Genomic DNA, 22,930 nt, shown 5'->3' on the forward strand with positions numbered 1-22,930 from the left:
GATGTTTGGAAAACATGAATTCAAGTTTTAACAGACGTGAGCTAGAAGCAGCTAAAATGCATCTTGGATGTGGGATAAAACCTGTGCACCAGCATCTGAAAATGGCCTGGTTTGAAAGGGGAAACTGAGGAAGGAGCCACTGATGATGGCAAGGTTCCACTCTAAAGAGGCTGAAAAGGTGCTGTCGTTCGTGGTGTCTGAGAGGGAAGGACGTGATGGGCCCGTGATGATGGTGAGTCACTCGGCTCAGGGGCAGCGGGGGCAGCGAGTATCCGGAGCTGCAGGCCCAGAAGGGACAGGGGGACATACAAGAAAGCTGCTTCACATGATGATGTCACTTGCCAAAGTCAACATTTTGTCTTTTTCTGTCTCATTTTTTTTATCTTAAGTTTAAATGAGGAATGATGATAGGATCACAAGGGTACAGGGCAGCCTGAAACGGCACACAAACTGTTCAGGAAAACAATATTTCTATGTGAATACAAAGGACAGTGACACCCTGCTGTCGGGGGGCGAGCTCCCACGTACTTATTTATCTTCGCTTGGCACTCCTTTGTGGTCCCAAACCCACAAGTAAGGGAAAAAAAGGGTCTCCCAGTTCTGTAAACTGCTGTCACAAATCCAGTGAACTTTCCTCAGAGGGTGGGCCCCAGGCCCTTATTCAAAGACCAGTGAACGTTGTTATGTCAGTAAAATCCTGTCTGACACATTCTCGCTGCAAGTTGGCCTGCCTGGCTCCCCACCCCACAGTAGATGAGGGAATAGGAGAGGAAGGCAAGAGTGAGAAACAAGGATGAGGATGAAAAGTAAAGCTGTTACCGACAGAAGAGATCTAGACCTATAAGCATGAGATAGGAAACGTGTACAGGGAAGAGAGTTCTCTATTTCTCAGAAGTACCTGAGAGGATGCTTAGATTGACAAGCCTATGTCGTCAAGGAAGTGTCAAGTGCTATGGTGTGCACCCTGTTAAGAGGTAGGGAGAACAAATGGCCCATTTTCAAAACCCTGAGTTAAAATGGTTAAAGTAATTTAAAAACACATTTTAGCTTTTAAAGGGGTAAGCTTCAGTGATCTGGAAAATTCATCTTAGCAATGCTTACAGTATGAGTGAGTATCATTATTGGCTCTTAGGTACAGGAGGACAAAAGAACATGAGAATAAAAAAAAGGAAAAGGAAGATTAGTTGAGAGAAGCATCATGGGCCAGGAAAGTAGATGAGGAGGAAAGAGAGCACATCTTAGGAACAAGGCAGGAGAAGGGGAGCATTGGATTTCTCTCTGTAGCCCCAGATACAATGGTGGCTGCACACAGATGCCAGTAGGTGTTAACTCTGACGGAAGCCATCTCTCTCTTGTTTCAGGAAATGGTAGGGTTGCTGTGATGGCAGAGGATGCTCACTGCAAACCTCAGTGCATCAACAGTGTGCATTTGATTCCCGATTTTTTGTAAAATGCCCTGTGTGCAGCACTTTCCTCCGGTTCACCTGCGGGAGTGCACAGGCTGAGGCCCCTCAGTGTGAGCCACAGGCTCTCTAGCTTCTATTTAGAAGCAGCTAGTGACTGTGCTTTAGCTTGGTCTGCTTCATTTCTTATTATTTATTTAATTCAGTAAAATTATCAATTCATGTTTGTTTTCTTTTTTAATTTCTCAAAGTGTATTTTATTCACATTCTGATTGAACTTGGATTGCTGGGAATAGTTTGGCAAAGTACTCCTGTTGGAGATCTTTGGAGCTGTAAATCACTAAAGTTTATATTATGCTCTGATTCCTCTCACTCAACCCAAAAGAGAAACCAGGAAGCCTCCAGGCTTTGAATTAAGGCAAAATTGTGTGTTTGTTTTTTAAGATTTTATTTATTTATTCATGAGAGACAGAGAGAGGCAGAGGGAGAAGAAGGCTCCCTGCAAGGAGCCTGATGGGGTACTCGATCCAGGACCCCGGGATCAGATCAGACCCTCAATCACTGAGCCACCCAGGCTCCCCAAGGCAAAATTGTTATTCGTCTCTGAGCGGGTGCTATGCTAGGCAATTTCTCCCTTGTCAGGACTGGGGTTGGTTCAAGGGGGACCAAAGGCAGAGCCTGAGAGGGAGAGAGTTCCAGTGTAGAGTCCCTGAGATGCCTTGCCATATTACTTTTTTCAATGAAGCGGTTGGTTTGGTTCAAGACTTGGACTGTTATAACAGATCATTTACAAAAGCGAGTCTGTCCACTAATTTGTTCATTTAATAGACTTTCATCTGGTTCTTGCAGTGTTCAAGGCACATATGAAAACTGAAAAGATACAAAGATGAATATGAAGTTTATTCATTTCATGTGTATTTATTAAACACCCATTATGAATGAGGTACTCTACTATGGGTTGCTAATACAGTATGACTCACGTGCAGTTTTTAGCCTGAGAGACATCACAGTTTAGTGGGGAAGGTCAACTAATATAAAGACAAGACAGGTCACGGTGGGACATATTAATGACAGGGATAAGCACAAGGTAGCACGTTAAAGGGGCACCTAACCTCATGGGAGACCTCCTGGAGAAGGTGAAATTTAAGACAACCTGTTCAAAGAATTTTAAATTTAGTAAGTACCTAAATCATGAAAGAAAGTTTTGGAGGATCTGAGATTTTATTTTCACACATTTGTTGTGGTGCACTGTAATAAATAATGGGATTCATGCCCTTGATTGCTTTTGATTATTTGTGTTGAGATTTTGGTTCCTTTCATATTTGGTTGTCCTTAAAAATTGTATCATTTAGCACCTTAAGACTAAGCTAGATGTTTTCAGCTATGATTCTATTTGCGTTTGAAATGAATGCTTTCCTCCGGTGTCACATTGTTAACCATGGCAGACCTTTGCTAAAAGGGGATCTCAACATTATATGGCTTCAAATACCATCAAGTGAAGCAATTTACATAGCATTAGTGAGGTTATATTTTTAGATTTTATTTTCTGAAAAGGTTAATTTTCATCAGCCACTTTTGCTTAATTAGAGTGACCAATGTGAAATACTTCATTCAGAGCTTTAATTAGCCTTGCTGAAATTCAAGATGCTTTTTCCCCATTGCATGGAAAGCATGAAACTTTGGATCAAGTATTGGCAAACTAGTTTGTTAAATTGATGCTGTGAGCAGAGACCTCCTGAAGCTGAAAGAGGTGCACATGGACAGAGAGAAGCTAATTAACTCTTCACCCTATGAGTGTCACACTAATGCTGTCCTTTGGAAGCCATGCCACCTGGTCTTCCTTCTCTTTCTCTTTTCCCTAATGTTCTCCACCCCCTATGCCCATGACTTTCCATTTGGGAATATCATTAAATATTTTCTTTTTTCTCTATCACTGATACACTTCACGCTGCCACAGTAGTCAATTCTTTTTCTTTGGAGATTAAGGCTATATGTTGCATTCAGAGGAACAGATCCCTCAAATAGGGTTTGCAAAAGAAATAAAAATTAGAATAATATGGAGCTGTGGTCCAGAGGTTATTGTTTGATGTGCCTTGGGAAAATGTGCAAAAAAAAAAATGGCATAATGTCTAGATGTTTATCGTAAAAGTTCGTCAGTAGGAAATAGGTGAGAATATAGGGAAACATCTTGTTTTTGTCTCTATTCAAGTTAATTAATTGTGGCCTGCTATTTTTTCCCCCTTCAGGTCATCTGAATGCTGTTCAGAGTTGTAGTTACCCTGGGTTTTCTATATTTGTCAATTTCATTTCCATGTCATAGACAGTTTGTTGTATATCAGCTGCAGAATAGGCCAGAGAGTTTGGTTTGCTGGAACTGAGTGAAGGATGGGTTATAACAGAAGTTTTTACTTCTTTGAAGGAAACCCAATCAAATCTCAGTAGCCAGAAGCCTATGTACCCTAGAGACTTTATGTACAAGGACACTTAGCTCCTCATCTTCTTATCTATTTTCTAGTTTTCTTTTTATTCTAAGACAAAAATGTATTTGAAGTCATACTGTATCAAGTAATATGACTAATCCTGAACCAATAGGGCAGATCTGATATATTCAAATAAGTCTTGCCTGCTTTGAAGTGGCTGTTCTGAAAGGCTTAACTGTGAACAGGAGTTCAGTTATACATTTAAGACTCCTTTTAGAGTCACTTTCAGAGACCGTGACATATTATTCTATTGAATGGGCTTCATTATCACAAATCTTAGTCTTTTGACAACATGTGTCATTTTTTGAAAAGGTTAAAACTGACTGAGTAATAAGTGTGCTGTATAAGGTGGATGGCCTAGGTGACCATTACTATTTTGGCTTAAAATTAGGTTTGATTGAAGGAATTCATTATTCTTTGCCAGTGGTAGAGGTGAAATACCTATAAAGTTTGGTTTAACTGGAGGTGAGAAGTTCTAATACAAGAAGATTTGTCATCACAGTGGAAAACCTGTTTACTATCCAAATATAGTAAATATAATTTTAAAATACTGAATGCATCTTATATTTTTGATATTAAGGTTATGCTAGTTTCATGAAGTGAATTGAAAAGATTTTCATCTTTTTCTGTGGTTTGGAATAATTAAAGGCCTTGATTCTCAAACTTGACATTATAAATACCCAAGGAATTGTGGGGAAAAAATACTGATATGTGAGTCCTACTCCCAGAGACTCTGATGGATACCTAGGAACTTTTAAAAGCCCCTCACATGGAACACCTGGGTGGCTCAGTGGTTGAGTGCCTCCTTTTGCCCCAGGGCGTGATCCTGGAGACCCACATTGGGCTCCCTGCATGGAGCCTGCTTCTTTCTCTGCCTGTGTCTCTGCCTCTCTCTCTGTCTCTCATTAATAAAGAAATAAAATCTTTAAAAATAAAAAAGCCCCTCACATGATTCTGATATGCAGCCAAGGATGAGAATCATTGGTTTAAATAACATTAAAACTATTTGCTCCTGAAAATTGAGATAGAGTTCTGCTGGAAAGCCACAGGGAGATGTACTGTTCAAGGTTTCTACTTCTTTTGAATCAGTTCTGATTGTTTCTTATTTTTAGGGAAACCCTCCATTTCCCTAGACAGTAAAAGTACATTGCCATAGATGTCGATATTATATTGTTTTACATATATATAATTATTTTATCTACTTCTCTGTGCCTTTATATATTTTTCCACTCTTTAATCTTACAGATTTTTAAATTTTTTAGAAAGATTTTATTTATTTGAGAGAAAGCATGCACACACATGAGAGAGAGAGAGAGAGAGAGAGAGCGCACAGAGGGAGAAGATGCCATTGAGCCAGGATAGTCGGAGGCGACGATATGAAGAAAGACTTGGAGTCTCACTGAATTTTAACCTGAGGGACAGGGGGACCGAGACTCCGACTCACACTCAGACTTGGACCCCAAGGCTTTGTCTCCTTCAGATTTTATTAAGAGAGCTAGCAGATTAGCTATAGGAATGATTAACTTTGAGAAGCAGAGAAAAACATGTTTACTTCAAAGGGTAAAAGAATAGTCTATTAACTCGAGGGGGAGTGGAGGAGCTGTATCTGGAGAACACTGTAGTCAGGAGTCAATCAGTCAGGATCTCATGTATTCCCCAGTGTGCTTAGTACTAGGAGATTCAGTTCTCAGATAAGCTCTGCAGCTGGTTGCACACAAGAAGGACAAGCAGACCCCCTGCTGAGCTAAGAGCCTGTGTGGGGCTGGATCCCAGGACTTTGAGATCATGACCTGAGCCAAAGGCAGACATTTAACTGACTGAGCCACCCAGGCACCCCAAATCTTTTTTTATATTTTAAAAAAAGATTTTATTTTATTATTTTATTTTTTTTAAGATTTTATTTATTCATGAGAGACACAGAGAGAGAGAGAGGCAGAGACACAGGCAGAGGGAGAAGTAGGCTCCATGTGGGGAGCCCGATGTGGGACTCAATCCCAGGTCTCCAGGATCACACCCTGGGCTGAAGGCCAGCGCCAAACCGCTGAGCCACCCAGGCTGTCCCCCAAAAGATTTTATTTTTAAGTAATCTCTACACTCAGCGTGGGGCTCAAACTCACAACCGCGATATCGAGAGTCACATGGTCTACTGGTGAGCCAGTTGGGCACCCCTAATCTTACATATTTTTTAATTCTCTCTTTTATCACTTATCCTCAATCAGTCTCATGATGAGTTTATCAGTTTTATTGGTTCTTTCAAAGAATCATCTTTCAGATTTGTACATTTTTTTTTTTGGTTTGCTTTCTATTTCATTAATTTCAGTCTTTATCTTTATTTGATTGACTTTATTGTTCTTTTTCTAATTTCCTGAGATGAAGTCTTTCATGTGCATCTTGTCTAATAATAAAAGCATGTAAAGCTACACATCTTTTTTTTTTTTTAAGATTTATTTATTTACTTGAGAGAGCAAGAGAGAACAAGTGGGAGGAGGGGCAGGGGAAGAGAATCTCTAGTTGAACAGACTCCCCCCATTCAGTGGGATCTTGATGTAGCTCAATCTCATGACTCATAAGATCATATCCTGAGCTGAAACCAAGTGTTGGACGCTCCACTGACTGAGCCACCTAGGTGCCTCCCTATACATCTTTTCTAATTGTAGTTTTAACTGAGCCTTCTATCAAACTTGTAATTTTGCTTTTAATTTTCTCTTTGATTTAATGCTTATTAAGATGGTAATTTCTAATTTCCAAGGATCTTAATTAAAGAAGCTAGAATTCTTTGAATCATATTTTTATTATTTATTTCAAACTTTATTGGATTATGATATGATAATTTCATATCCTATGAAATGTCCATTATTTTGAATTTCTTCAGGATTTCTTTGAAATCAAGTACATGACTGATTCTCATAAAGTCTCCTTGGACATATGAAAAATTAATTGTACTCTCTATTTGTAGGATGTAAAGTTCTTTCTATATCTACCTATTAAGTTCATTGATTAATATTCAGTATTTCCACATATTTAGTTTCTGATACATCTGTCTAAATATGTATATTATATATTTCTGTGTAACGTTACCCCAATACTTAGTGGTTTATTTATTTTATTTTATCTTTTTAAATTTTTATTTATTTTTTTAACTTAGTGGCTTAAAACTAGAAACATTTAGTATCTCCCAGTTTTTGTGGGTCAGAAATTTGAGTGCAGCTTAGCTGAATGGTTTTGGCTTAGGGTCTCTCCTGAAGTGGCAGTCAAACTATTGACCAGAGCTGCAGTCATCTGAAAGGTGGACTGGGGCTCAAGGACCCATTTCCAAGATTGTTAACTCACCTGGCTGCAGGCTCAGCATTTCGGTTCCTCACTGGTTATTGGCAGAACAGCCACATGGGCCTCTTCTATAGGGTACTTGGGTAGTCTCATGACATAGCAGCTGGCTTTCCCCAGAGCGAGGGATGCAGAAGAGAGAGCAGGCAGGAAGCTGCAGTGTCTCTTATGACTTAGTCTCCAAAGTTGCACATTATCACTCCTGCTTTTTTCTTTTTTTAATTCATTAGAAACAAATCACTAAATCCAACCCACATCTGAGAAGAGGCAAATTAGGCTTCACCTTTAAAGGGAGTGTCAAGAATTTGTAGTCATTATTTTGAACCAATAATTTAATCTGAATTTTGCATTTGTGTTGGTATTTTTAAAGTTTCTTCTTGCATCTATAGTAGTTAAATATATGAAGCAAAAAACTGTACTTTTGTTTATTGATTACAAGTTCATGAATTATATCTTCTTCATAAGTGTGTTTTATTATGTATGGTTGCTTTGTGATCATGTTTAGCACTTTTAATCTTAAATTCCACTGTCTAGTATCAATATTTACATTTTTGTTTTCTCTTTGTTGTATTTACCTTGTTTTCAACCTCTCTTTACCTATTTTTTAATGTGTATTTCTCACAAACTATGTATAACTGAGTTTTGTATTTTCATGTAGTCTAGTGATCTTGTTATTTTAATGGGAGAATTTACCCAATCACATATAGTATAACAACAGATATTTTTGAAAATTTTTCTTCTATTTTACTTTGCTTACTATTTACTTCACTTTGTTTCATCTTCTCCCTCTTCTTTTTGCTGTTTTGGTGAAGTTTTCTTTGGTGTTTTTACTGTGCTTTTCCATTCATTGGTGGTTCTCTTCCCATTCCTGACATTTCTGATAAGTAATGTATGTGTATATTTCTCAAACAGCTATAACTTTATTCTTCCACCATTATCTTCTCTCTCCTGCAATAAGATAAATGTATTTATTTTCACACTTTCCATATATGTCCCCCATTGAGATGAAATTTGTGGAGAATTTGCTTTTCTCCCCTAACCTCCCCTATAAATTCTAGTTACTCCACATGCCATATTTTTAGTTCTTGACCATTATTAGGTTTTTCTTCATAGTATGTCTCTTCTATTTCTAGAAGCCTTGCTTAGTACTTAAATACAAGTTCCACATTATCACTATTGATTTTTTTTAAAGATTTTATTTATTTATTCATGAAAGAGAATAAATAAAGAGAGAGGCAGAAACATAGACAGAGGGAGAGGCAGGCTCCCCCTGGGGAGCCTGATGCCGGACTCCATCAATCCCAGGACCTTGGGATCACGACCTGAGCCAAAGGCAGATGCTCAACCAGTGAGCCACCCAGGTGCCCCATCACTATTGATTTATATTTAAGTTTAATTATATATTGGAAGATTCATTGTTCATTGTTCACATCTGTATTCTATATTCTTTCCTCTTGGGTCTTTCCCTAGCTGTTATTTCGTTAGAATATTTTCTTGAGTGTTTTCCTCTATGGGGCATGAAGGTGCTACATTCTCTGAATGCACCCTCCTTGAATGCAGGGACTTCGTGTTATTTATTTCTGTATTCCTAGCACCTAAAACTGTGTCTAGCATATAACAAGCATTCAATACGTGTTCATTGCTTTTGTGGTGTTAGATCACTACATACTCACATATGTCTTTCTTTCACCCTGATTATCATCTATGTTGTTGCTGGTATTGGATCCTTTACATATCTGCAAATATTATCTATCACCCTAAGAAGTTAATGATGTTTTGGCCAATATAGAATTCTTGGTTCATTGGCCTTTTCTCTCTTTAATTTGTAGATTTATTAAACTATCTTCTACCTCCCACTACTGCATCTTAGAATTCTAATGCCAGGATGATTCTTTTCCCTTTGTAACTTGCTCTTTCTGTCTAGCAGTTTCTAAGACTTAGGTAATAGGGGTATTTTTCTACCTATCAATTGTGCATAGGATTCGGGAACTCTTTCAAACTTCAGGCTGAAGTCTCTTTTTAATCATAGAAATCTCCCTCTCTTATTTATGTAATTATTACCTCTTCTCCATCTGTTCCTTTTTCCTGATTCTGGAATGATTATTGGCATATTAGCTCTCTTGGCTCTGAACTCTAATTTCTTACTCATTCCTTATGATTTCCATCATTTTGCTTTATAATCTGTGTGAAAGATTTTTCATCTGTTTGCTCTTCCAGGTCAATAATGTATTTTCCAATCACTTTTTAAATTAGCTCTAATCTATTGCTATTTTAAATTTGAATAACACACTAAATGCCAAGAATTATTAACTTTTTGTTCTTTATCTTATGGTCCTCTCATTTTTTAAATAAAATTGTCCTCCAATAATTCTACCTCATTAGGGGATAGAACTTTAGCAGATCTGATTGGTCTGCCTCTCTTTGTTTACTAGATCCCCTTGAATACTAGGTTATTTTCATTTTCTATTCTCTGCTTAAACTAGATTAAGCCTCTCTATAAAGGCACAACAGTTGCCACTCCTACATCAAGAGTATGAGAGGAAGTCTCTATGTTCCTAGGTATCTCTAGATGCAAATGTTAGTTTTCTATTAGCTTCAGAAATAGAGAAGTAGTTCCCTACACTTCTAGTAAGATCCAGCTCCCTCTCCCCCAAACCAGGACCACACTCATGCTTTGAGTCAGGGTCTCCCCTTAATCAAGGGGTGCACAGGTCTCCTCAGGCCTACTTCTTCCATGTTCTGACCCCAGAGCTCTCTACTGCTGCTCCTCTAGCCCCCTTCAGGCCTGGAATCCCAAGAAAGTCTATAGCCTCTAACATCCCTCAGATTCCTCTGGTTTACTCATCCCAGCTGGCTGAAGGCTGAGGGAAGGAAGAGTATCAGAGATGTGGAACCCTTCTTTATTTCTTTTTGATAAGCAATAGCCTATATTTTGCAACTGGCTCACACTATTTAAGTCCAATGTGATAAAGTTACATGAATTAATGTCTAAGAAAATATAAAATAATGGGATCTTAAAATTAGAAAAAACATGGAGGTCATAATAAAATTAATTTTCTAATTTATATGGTGCTTCATGGTGTTCATGCAATTTTATACATACAGTCTCATTCGAGTTCCAAAATAGCCCTGTATGTTAAGTATGGAAGTTATTATCTCATGAACTACAGCTGATAAAGATTAAGTAATTTACCCAAGGACGCATGGGTAATAGTGGAGCTGGACTAGCAAATAAGTCTTATATCTGGCCCACAACACTATACTACTGCTTGCTTGCTTGCTTGTTTGTTTCTAGTTGTCTTCAGAAAATGTTACATTGCATGATGATTTGTGGAATCTCTGGGTTATATGTTGCTGACATTAATCTCTGGGTTATATGTTGCTGTATTATATATTTTTTCAACTATTTCTACTATGTTGATATGAATAATTTAAAATATATATAATTACTAGAATGGTGAATATAAGATAAGATTTTCTTTTGTAGTTTGAAATCTAAAAAAGAATTTGAAAATAGTTTGAAAACGATTAATGTAACTTATTTCTTGAAGGTAACTTTTTTGAAAGGGGACATACATTTGGATATATGAGTGTTTAAATTTTTCTCTTTGTAATGTATTTTTTAAACATTTGAATTTATTTTACTATGCAACAAAAATGTACTTGACCATTCCCTACCAGGCATGATATGATATGCCTGGTGGGTTTGGCATGTTCGTTTCGTCTTAGAGTTTAGTAGTACACAAGTAAATGAATCAATAGCTGTTATAAAGACCAAACCTTTGTCCTGATCCCAATTCTTCTTTCCTACTATACTATATTTAAAAGTGTTATCTCATACTCAGGAGTGATAATCAAAATATTTAACAAATTAAATGGCCTAGTCAGTGAGCAGTCACAATATCTGCCAGCTACCAACACCTGGTACAATTGTATCAGAGGGTACTGGTACTATATTAGCCCTGCTCACAGTCCCATGGTACCTTACACTTTGCTGGTTATTTTCATATCCATTCACTTGTTTGATCCAGGGATGGGGGTGGATATAGTGTCATCCCTTTTTTGTAAATTGAGGGATTCACCACCCAAAGAAGTTAAATGTTGGGCCTCTCCTCTTAGAATGAAAGACTTTTGGCGCTGGGTTCAGTGTTCTTGCTTGGGTGGACATTTCCTTCCTTTCGAGGGAGAAGGAAGAGATAAGGTTAGCTATTTTTTTTAAGATTTTATTTATTCATGAGAGAGAGAGAGAGAGAGAGAGAGAGAGAGAGAGGCAGAGACACAGGCAGAGAGAGAAGCAGGCTCCATGCAGGGAGCTTGACATGGGACTGGATCCCAGGTCTCCAGGATCATGCCCTGGGCTGAAGGCGGCACTAAACTGCTGAGCCACCTGGGCTGCCCAAGTTAGCTATTTTTGATAGGACAAAAATCAGCTCCTTTCAGAGAAAACTCATAGTAGGTAATGAGTAGAATGAGCAATCACCATCCCCCCCCACAATCTTCCTATCCAAGCTAATGTTTCACTTCCAAGGTCCCTTGCAGGAAATGCCTGCCCTGACAGAGTAAAACCAGCTCAAGTTAGTGAGCAGATTTTTCTCAGTGGAGGAACTGACTGAGCCTCTTTTCTCCATATTTGCAGGGACATTGAGTACAAAGCCTTACTTTTAAAAGTGCATTCTTTTAACTGCTTGTTTTTCCCCCTCTCCTCCTTCCGCAGAATGGTCTCCCCTCAGGGAGCAACACATATATTTTTAATGGTGATTTTGTAGATCGAGGAAAACATTCCATAGAGATCCTAATGATCCTGTTTGTGAGTTTTCTTGTCTACCCCAATGACCTGCACTTGAACAGAGGGAACCATGAAGATTTTATGATGAATCTGAGGTAACCTAGGCCTTTAGATTTCCTCTTTTTGTTTCTCATACTGAAAAATACTGCGGGATCCCTGGGTGGCGCAGCAGTTTAGCACCTGCCTTTGGCCCAGGGCGCGGTCCTGAAGACCCGGGATCGAATCCCACGTCGGGCTGCCGGTACATGGAGCCTGCTTCTCCCTCTGCCTGTGTCTCTGCCTCTCTCTCTCTCTCTCTCCCTCTCTCTCTCTCTCTGTGACTATCATAAAAAAAAAATTGAAAAATACTGCTATGTTTAATTCCTAACAGAGAGTTAGAGGTGAGTGTAGAGAAGTGGGGATGAGGAGAATCTCAAAGGACATTTCAAGTTTTACCTCTGTTTACCAACTCAGTTTTCTTCCTATCTTTTCTTCCAGTTCTTTCCTTGTTTCTCCCTTCTATTATGTTCTTTCTCTTCCTCCCATGCCTCTCATCACAGGCTAAATTGTCTCCTGGGTGGATGTGTTAGGCCAGCTTTGGGGGTGTGGTAGATTTTATGAGCAGGCTCAGATGAGATCATTCTGTTGCTACTCTTTTGGCTTGCCTCAGATGTTGTCTCAGAAACTAGTACTGTGTTTTTCACTGATGTGTGTATTTTTTACGACATAGTGATTGCTTCTGGCATAGTTGTTCATAAACATATTTGAGAACAGCTGTAACGTAGCATTTCAACTATCTGACTCACTGGAGATTTGAGGAATAAAGATTGGTTAAATGGTTTCCCAAATTTTGCTGAAAGGCACAGTCAGTGATAAATGTTCCCCTTGCCCGTCTTTCTTTACCCCTCCTTTACCAGTTTGCTCTAGGGCAGTAGAAGGCATGACGTGTCTCATGCTTTTGGTTCTAGGTTTTTGGGTGCCTTGATAAAGCTCAGCAACTGATTAGTTTTGTCTTTGGGGCAGTTTCACCCCACCCCTGGCATGAGTATAGACATTCAGTTCTAATTTTCAGGTATGGAAGCAGATGCTAAGACTATGATAAAAAAAATTCCAGACTGTTATCAGATGTCCCTTATATATAATGTATAACTTAATACTTTTATTTTAGCATGCCACTTATCCTTTCATTTATTTAATTAGCCAATCATATTTATCTAATGTCTGTAATAGTTAATGAAGGAGACATGGCCCCTGCTCTCACAGAGTTTACATCTAGCAGGAAAGACTTATGTTGAACAGTGTTATGAGCTTATAAAGTGAGGACCTAACTTGTCTGGGGGGTAATAGAAGGTTCTCTCATAGAACTATGGTATTAGCCTGAGACCTGAGGATGAATTAGGCAATTCAGAGAGGGCCATTGTGGTGGGTGAGAAATGGTGTTCTACAGTGAGGGGACAACTTATGCAAAGCCTGAGACAAGACTTTTTAGATATGAAAGAATTTTAGGAGGGTAGAAGCACAGACTGAGGTACAGGTTGGTCCCTAATAGGGCTGGAGACATAAGAAATGGTCGGATCGTGCAAAGGAATTTGGACTTTTTTCTAAGGACATCACAAATAATCATAGAAGAGTATCATAAAATTTGTATTTTAAAATGCAGCAGGAAGGAATATTTGAATGTGGGAGGCCAATTAGGAGGTAAAGAGATAGATGATGGATTCTCGCCTAGACCAAGGTGGTAGGGATGGAGATCCAAAGAAGTAGACAGATTCAAGAGGAATTTAGGCAATGATGGCTTAAAGCTTAGTAATGTGATATGGGGGACTTGAAAGAGGACAGAATCCAAGATAACCTCTAGGTTCCTGGCTTGAATTGGGGAGTACATTGGCATTGCTCACTGATATTGGGAACATGATAAGAGGAAAGGTTGGGATGAGAGAATGGTAAAGTTCATTTTGAGGTAAGGTGATTTGAAATGCTTTTGAGTAGGTAGTTGAGTGTATGTGTCCAGAGCTCAGAAATACAGTGTGGCCTGCAGCATTGTCCTGCAATATTGGCACATAGATAGTACCCAAAGCCCTAGGCAAGGATGAGGTTGCCAAGAGAGAAAGGGAGGGGAGAAGAGGGCCTAGGACAGAATCTGAAGGAATGCCACCATTCAAGGCTAGGCAGAGAAAAACTTGCAAAGGAGATTTAGAATACCCAGAAAAATACAAGGAAAACCAAGAGGGTTTATTGTCACAGAATCCAAGAGAAGAAAAGTTTTCCAGAAGGATGATGTAGTCAACCATATTTAGTGCTTCAGAGAGGGCAAGAAAGATGAAGACTGCAAGGTGCCCATTGGATTTAACAACATAGACACCTCTGGTGAGCACAGGACTGAATTAATCTCAGAAAACATAACATTACATTGTAGAAGCCTGACGTGATGTGATTTGCATGGAAACCTGGAATGAGTATGCTATATTCTGACTTCCCCATATTGGGCCTTAAGAATATGTGTTATTAAAAAAAAAAAAAAAAGAATATGTGTTATTAAAAAAAAAAAAAAGAATATGTGTTATTACCCTAAGGCAAGGAAAAGTAATAAAAAAATTTTCCATCGTTAAAGCTCCCTTAGTGATTGCTATTCAGGCATGAAAATTTCTGACTCTTTCTATTAAAATCTTGAACACTATTACATGAACTCTATCAGGGAGAGTATAAAGGGCTAACTTGTTGTCTTCTAGGCTTTTTGTCTCTGTTCAGTCTCTTCCCCCATCACCCCTTCCCGCACCTTCATTCATTTACTGTAAGATTTAGGATGTCTGAGAAATTCTATCTACATGAAAAGCATTCTCCCACACAGCTTCCCCCAGCTGCCACAGCACACTTCTCTGAGTACTTGCAGCATCCACACATCCTATACCTAGCACATATTTCTTAAGTTGCCTTGTAATTGTTTCATGAAAATTTATCTTCTTTCTCCAACTATACTATAAGCTCCTTCTGAGTAGGGATGATGTCATTGGCTGTTTTTGTTCTTTTCCATCATGCCTAGCAAAGAGTTGGGTAAGTAATAGTCAGTTTCAACTAAACTCTAGTTTCTTGAGTTCTTGATACTTGTGATAGTGAAATGTCAATGGGTCCTCTTTTGGCGTGACTCACGTTAAGTAGAAGTTATCAGCATTTAACTTGTTTAAATAAAATTTTTTTTTCAGGTATGGCTTCACAAAAGAAATTTTGCACAAATATAAGGTAAGATTCATACTTTTTTTTCTTAACGCATTCTTTTTGCTGTTTATGCTAGACCTACAAAAAAAGAGCCTTCAGGAAGAGTGATGGGTAAACTAGTCAGACTCCTTACACGTAAAATAAAAGCACAGTAGGAAGCCCTGGCTGTGATACAGGCCTAATTTTCTTCCTGGACTAAACCAAGCCTTTTCATTGTGACTTTTGTGTAAGTTTTAGCACAGATAAAACATATTCTATTGTTTTAAAGGTACCCAGGATTTGTTTTATGGTAAGACATACAAATACAGAAATGACCACGGTAAAGGAAGAGATTTTTACTCACTGTGCCTTAGCACAGCACATCACACCGTGGGCCGTGGGAAGCACCAGGATTGGTCAGAAGGCAGAAGGAAAGAGGGGAAAATGTGGGCAAGAGCCTTTGTTTTGGTTTCTGTGGAGGCAGTGTAAGTAGGTTTAGGATTGGCTAGTTTGAACAATTTCAGGAGCTCTCTGGGACATAAGGGCTGTCATTAGTTGTCTGGGTACCTGGCTGTGGGGTGATTAAGGCGGGGGAATGGTGGCCTGGCGTGCCAAGGCCCGATAAAAGAGGTGGTTGGGAGTGTGGGCTCTGGATTGGTTCGTTTGCATGTGAAAGGCACTCTCATCTGCATATGAAAGGCAAATCATCTATAATTTTTAGGAATTAGCTAGCCCTGGGAGGAACAATCTCTCCTCCAGGGTCTGCAAGGCACCAAAATGTCAAAGTATTGAAAATATAGAATAAACAAACAGATAGACAAACATAGAATAAAAGAACAGCATTAATTCATGCTGATGGGTTTAGTGACTCCATGCTGACTTCCTTTGTGTGGCATGAAAATTGTTGCTTTTTGTGATAAACTTGAATTTACCAGAAAAACAAAACTTACTCAAGTTCTTACTTACAGATACATGGAAAAAAAATCTTACAAATCTTGGAAGATGTCTATACCTGGCTCCCAATTGGTACAATCATTGACAATGAAATCCTGGTCATCCATGGTGGTATATCAGAGTCCACAGACTTGAACTTACTCCACCGTATAGAAAGAAACAAAGTAAGAGGCGATGTTTACATAAATCTTGTCTCAGAATTTTATGAGGGGATATGGCCCTCTTTTTTTTTAAGATTTTATTTATTTATTCATGAGAGACACACAGAGAGGCAGAGACTTAGGCAGAGGGCGAAGCAGACTCTATGCAGGGAGCCCAATGCAGAATCTTGATCCCAGAACCCCGGGGATCATGACCTGAGCCAAAGGTAGACGCTCAACTGCTGAGCCACCCAGGCATCCCTATCCCTCTTTCATTCATTATTTTGTATTCATTTGCATTTAGTTGTAACTGCAAAAGTTAGTACACATTTTAAGAAAACCTATGATTGCAAGATAAAGAACTGAATGGATAACCTCTAAATATGGAAAATAGACTTTTCACGATGAAAGTGGAAAATGAGGAAATGTTGGCACTTCATATAGTTTCTAAAAGTGAAAGATCTTGATTTTTTTTTTGATCTTGATTTTTAAAAACTAAAATTTCTAATTAATATTGCAGTAAAATATCCATAACATAAAATGTATCACTTTAACCGTTTTTAAGTGTACAGTTCAGTGGCATTAAGTGCATTCACACTGTCATGCAGCCACCCCCACTATCCACCTCCAGAACTTTTCATCTTTGGGAAGAAACTCTACCCATTAAGCAACAACTCTCCACTCTCCCCTCTCCCTAGCCCCTGCTGACCACCATTCTACTTTCTGTCTCTGAATTTGACAACTTTGGGTGCCTCATATAGATGGAATCGTATAGCAATTTATTTCTGGATTGATATGTCTTCTCTTATACTCCAATGGCTCAGGGTATTTTGAGGGGGAAATAGTTTAAACTGAGAATCATATTGAGTACAACAGAAGCAGAGCAAGAACCTGTACAGAATGGCTCAGGAAAGAGGCTGTGTGTGGCCTATAAAGCTCCCATACTTAGTAAAGGGCTCCTTTGGCTGGGCCTTGCAGAGTGACTGGAATTATCTTTCATCCTGTACCAGAGCCCAGCCAAAGCCCCCAGACCGGGGGCATAGGAGATCCCATGTGAGCACAAAGACCAATAGCAGCTCTGGAACCAGATGATCACATACAGTCCTAGTGAGAAACCTGAACCCTTACCCCTCAAGAATTATAGTCAACTTCCAACCAATCTCGGCAAGTAGAGTTTAGAGCTGGAAATCATTTTGATACAGACAGAAATGTGACTCCTTTTCACCTCGTGTTTGGAGCCCTTATATCTTTACATACATATGAAAGATGGTATTATTGCTAACTTTTCCTTCTTTTAATATCAGCTTAAATGTACCCTTCCTCTGGAAAGCCTTCCATGACCTCCAGACTAGATCAGGTCCCCTTCTATATGCTCTCAAGCTCCTTGTACAGGTCCTACATAACAGTTACCAGCATTGAGTAAAGAATTGGGGTACTGTTTACTATCCTCCCCTGCTTCTCTAATTCACTGCTTTAACTCCAGCATCTAAGATGTAGTAAATACTTCATCAGTGTTGGTTGGATACCTCCTAAGAGATTTAAGACCAAAGCAGGGAAGACCTAAGACAAAACTGGATAGAAACTTCTTTACAAGCCCTTTCCCGATTCTGTGGTGATTTTACATATCTCCTCCCCAACCTCACCCAACCATGACCATCTCTCTTGGCTTGCACCTGTTGTCCTGGCGTATTTATTAATAGTGCCTCCCTTTACTCTCAGAAGTGCTCCAATTGCAATAAATTTTAAGGTCACCCTACCTTTAAGGCAGGGTGCTATGGCACCTTTTTCATGATATCAGCAAATAGTCAAGCCAGTAAAACATTTTGATCAACACAAGATAGTCATTGTTAACATAACAAGTGGATGTGATTCTAGCCAAGAGCAAGGGAACATGATGTTTTTGTCAGTCAAATATTGGCAAGCACATGGCAGGAACACTACACTCTACCATCACCCACCCTGTGACAACAGCGCTAATCAGCCATGGCAGCCACTACCAATTGATCAGATTGAAAATTTTCCTTTTCTGAAGTGAGCCGGAGCACCCAGCCCTCTCTAGAGCTTTTTGAGATATTAAGAGCATGTCTTGGAGTGCCTGGGTGGCTCAGTCAGATAAGCGTCTGACTCTTGGTCTCAGCCCAGGTCTTGATCTGTGTCCTGAGTTCAAGCCTCGTGTTGGGTTCCATGCTGGGCATGGAGCCTACTCAAAAAAAAAAAAAAAAAAAAAAAAAAGTGCATGTCTCCAGAATGCTCATCACTATCTCTGTGGAGACCAAAAGGTGAAAGCCACCTTGACCTAGTAAACTCCACGAGGCTCTGTCATTGGACAGACACAGCCAGCTTTACTTTCTACTTCTGTCACTTCCTGGCTGGGTGACTGGGCAAGGTACTAAAGTTTTCTAAGCCTCAGTTTCTGCACCTGTGCATGAAAGCTAAAAATACCCACCATAATGAATTGTTAGGAGGTTTAAATATAATTACCTGGGTGGAGAAAACAGCAGAGAGTAAGCTCAGAACATGGAGCTCTCTCCTCCAACTCTTTCCTCTTTCCTGATACTTGGAACTAAAGTTTGAATTTTATTTTATTTTTAAAGCTTTTATTTATTTATTCATGAGAGACACACAGAGAGAGGTAGAGACACAGGCAGAGGGAGAAGCAGGTTCCCTGCAGGGAGCCTGAATCGGGACTCTGAGTATCACACCCCAAGCCGAAAGTAGGCACTCAACCAGTGAGTCACCCAGGCATCCCTGAAGTTTGAATTTTAGTCACCAAGACACCCCCTGGGGAGAAGTTTTGGGCCAGGAATTTTCCCAGGAAACCTCAAATTTCACCCCCTTTTGGGATCATCGTTCCACCTACTCAGAAGCCTGGTTTTAAAGATAGAAATTTGACTTGTGTACTTTCTGTGTCTTCTCTGCCTCCCAGAGTGAAGTTAAATTGGTAGCACATATTTGTTGTATTAAATATAATTGAACTGTAGCAAAGGTTTAAGCCTTTGGAACTCTACCAAATGAAAAATAAAAGTAAATTTTCGAGGTGTTTAGGTGGCTCAGTTGGTTGGGTGTCTGCCTTCAGCTTGGGTCATGATCCCAGAGTCCCAGGGGCTCCCTACTCAGCAGGGGGTCTGCTCCTCCCTCTCCCTCTGCCCTCCTCCCTGCTTGCACTTGCTCTCTCAAGTAAATAAGTAAGTAAATAAATAAATAAAATAGAAGAAGATTTTCAAAAGAAAAAAAAGATTTTCAAGTCCAATTTTATAACTTTCCCAGTTTCTCCACTTTCCCATCCCTTAGGACCCTCTAAGTGTAGGGATGACCATGCTTCCTGGTTTATACCTGCTGTTATGGTATGATTGTTAATGGGGGCGGGGAGTGGGGTTGGAGGAACCTGATGACGACTTCCTTCTAGTTTCATTAAAGGCATTTTGTTTTGTTTTATTTATTTTAGTTTTTCATTAAAGACATTTTGTAAGGTTGGGGAGTTGTCATTGCAGAGGGAAAGAGAAGGAAGATTCTAGAAGACTAAGACTCTGGTTTAGTATTATTTAAACTCTCCGGCAAGGGATGTGAGAATGGATGGCTGGCAGGGCTCCTAGGAGAAAATGGAGCTGTGGTACTTGAGGGGGAAGCTGGGCAAAGTATCCTGATCCCAAGTGGCCTTGAAAAACACGTGTTCTTCATCAGGTTGAGGCATGGCTACATGGACAGAGTGGCAACTGGCAGGGAAGTTTCTTCATGCAGCGCATGAAACATAAGAGTTTGGCTACAGTGTGAATTTGTTTTATAGATGAAATCTGTGCTGATGTCACCAATTCCCTTAGATGAAGACCGAGATAATGACTTGAAGAAAAATAAGATAAATACAACTATTATACCTCGGGAAGTCAAAACAAATGGATCCCTTTCTGAACAGTTAACAAAGCATGAATGGGAGCAGGTAGGTAATCAGAGTGTTCACCAAAGTGGCAATGAACATGCAGCATAGATGATATTGTCCCTTATATACGTAAAAAGTGACTTGCTTTTTTAAGCAGATCATACTCTTCTTTCTGAATTCATCACTATACTTTTAAGAGCTCCACTGAGATGTAATCCTTCATTTAAAGCATATAATTCAATGGTTTTGGTATATTCACAGTGTTGTATCACTCCCCATTCCCTCCCCAACCACCCGCTTCCCCAGACTTAGGCAACCACTAAACTACCTTTGGTTTTTACAGATTTCCCTATTCTAGACATGTTACAGAAATGGACTCATTCCAGGCAGCCTGGGTGGCTCAGTGGTTTAGCGCCACCTTCAGCCAGGGTGTGATCCTGGAGTCCCAGGATCGAGTCCCACATCGGGCTCCCTGCATGGAGCCTGCTTCTCCCTCTGCCTGTGTCTCTGACTCTCTCTCTCTCTCTCTCTGTCTCTGTGTGTGTCTCTCATGAATAAATAAGTAAACTCTTTTTACAAAAAAAGAAAGAAAAGAAATGGACCCATACCATATGTGATCTTTTGTATCTGGCTTCTTTTCCTCAGCCCAATGTTTTGAGGTTCATCCATGTCGTGGGATGTATCAGAACTTTGTTTCTTTTTATTGCTAAATAATATTCTATTGTTTGGGTATACCACATTTTGTTTATTCATTTATCAGTGGGTAGACATTTGAGTTGTTTCTGCTTCTTTGCTATTATGAATGATGTTGCCATAAACATTCACATACAAGTTTTTCTGTGGACATATGTTCTCATTTCTCTTTGGTATATACCTAGGAATGGAATTGCTTGGTTATAAGATATTCTAAGCTGAACATTTTGAGAAACTTCCAAACTGTTTTCCCAAGTGGCTACACATTTTACATTTCTATTACCAATGTATGAAGGTTACAGTTTCTTCACATCCTCACTAAGAAATTGTCTCTCCTTTTGATTATGGCTATCCTGGTGGGTGTGAGGTGGAATCTCATTATGGTTTTGATTTGTTGTGGTTTTGGCATTTCTCTAATGATTAATGATGTTGAGCATCTTTTCATGTGCTAATTGGCCATCTGTATGTCTTTGGAGAAATATCTATTCAGATCCTTTGCTCATTTTAAAAACTGAGTTGATTATCTTTTTATTATTGCATTGTAAGAGTTCTTCATATATTCTAGATATAAATTCCTTATTAGATATATTATTTGCAGATACATTCTTTCGTATTCTGTGGGTTATCTTTTCCCTCTCTTGATGGTATTATTTGCAGCACAAAAGTTTTTAATTTTGATGAAATCTAATATCTATTTTTTTTCTTTTGTGCTTGTGCTTTTGGTGTTGTGTCTAAAAGTCATTGCCTAGGGATGCCTAGGTGGCTCAGTGGTTGAGCATCTGCCTTTGGCTCAGGGCCTGATCCCAGGTCCTGGGATAGAGTCCCCACATTGGGGCTCCCTGTGAGGAGCCTGCTCCTCCCTCTGTCTCTGCCTCTTTCTGTGTGTCTCTCATGAATACATGAATAAAATCTTAAAAAAAAAAGTCATTGCCTAACCCAAAGTCATGAGGATTTATTCCTATATTTTCTTCTAAGAATTTTATAGATTAAGCAGTTATATTTGGGTAATCCATTTTGAGTTAATTTTTGTGTATGGTGGGAGGTAGGGGTCTAGCTTTATTCTTTTACATGTGGATATCCAGTTATCCCAATATCATTTGTTTAAAAGACTATTCTCATTGAATTTTCTTGGCACTTTTATCAAAAATCAACTGACTATAAATATGAAGGCTTATTTCTAGACTTTTAAAAAAGATTTTATTTATTTGTCAGAAAGAGAGAGCACAAGTAGGGGGAGTGGAAGAGGGAAAAGTAGGCTCCCAGCTGAGCTAATGCTTCCCAACTGGTCCTATGAAGCCAGTCTTATGCTAATACCAAAGATATCACACACACACACACACAAAAATACAGGACAGGGGATCCCCGGGTGGCTAAACGGTTAGGTGCCTGCCTTCTGCCTGGGGCGTGATCCTCTTCTGTTTTTTGGAGGAGTTTGTGAGGATTAATAATTTTTATTCATATGTTTGATAGAATTCATCAGTGGAATGATCTGAGTCTGGGCTTTTCTTTGTAGGAATTTTAAAAATCACTAATTCAATCTTTTTTCTTGCTATAGTTTTATTTAGATTTTTTATTTCTTCTTGAGTAGTTTGTATCTCGGTAGTCCTGATAGTTTCTCTTCCTTGGAATTTGTTCATTTCATCTAATTTATCTAATTTGTTTACCTACAGTTGCCATATATATATAATGTGTATATATATTGTGTGTATATGTATATATATATATATTTAAATATATAAAAAGTCAGTAGCGCAGTCTAATCTTTCATTCCTAATTTTAGTAATTTGAGTCTCTTTTTTTCTTAGTCTCACTAAGGTTTGTCAATTTTATTGATCTTTTCAAAGAACCGATTTTTGGTTTTATTGACTTCCTTTATTATTTTCTGTTCTCTCCTTCATTTACTTCTGCTCAAATTTTTATTATTTCCTTCTTTCTGCTTGTTTTAGATTTAGTTTGCTCTTCTTTTTCTAGTTTCCTAAGGTGAAAGGTAATGTCATTGATTTGAGATCTCTTGCCTTTTATAAGGAGGCTATACATTTCCCTGTAACTACTACTATAGCTCATCCTGTAAGTTTTGCTGTTGTGCTTTCATTTCCATTCATCTC

The 22,930-nt window shown here is 39.0% G+C and overlaps 1 protein-coding gene across 1 annotated transcript in view; it reads left to right on the top strand.

The window, feature by feature from the left end:
- The window catches only part of PPEF1 (protein phosphatase with EF-hand domain 1), a 122,779-nt gene that overhangs the window by 71,768 nt on the left and 28,081 nt on the right, over positions 1-22,930 (top strand). Inside the window, exons 9-12 of the mRNA XM_041740360.1 lie at positions 11,922-12,088; positions 15,173-15,209; positions 16,133-16,282; positions 20,043-20,192. Coding sequence (XP_041596294.1) covers positions 11,922-12,088; positions 15,173-15,209; positions 16,133-16,282; positions 20,043-20,192 — 504 coding nt within the window. The remainder of the gene's footprint in view (positions 1-11,921; positions 12,089-15,172; positions 15,210-16,132; positions 16,283-20,042; positions 20,193-22,930) is intronic.

The sequence above is a fragment of the Vulpes lagopus genome, chromosome X, assembly GCF_018345385.1.
Source record: "Vulpes lagopus strain Blue_001 chromosome X, ASM1834538v1, whole genome shotgun sequence".
NCBI classification, from domain to species: domain Eukaryota; kingdom Metazoa; phylum Chordata; class Mammalia; order Carnivora; family Canidae; genus Vulpes; species Vulpes lagopus.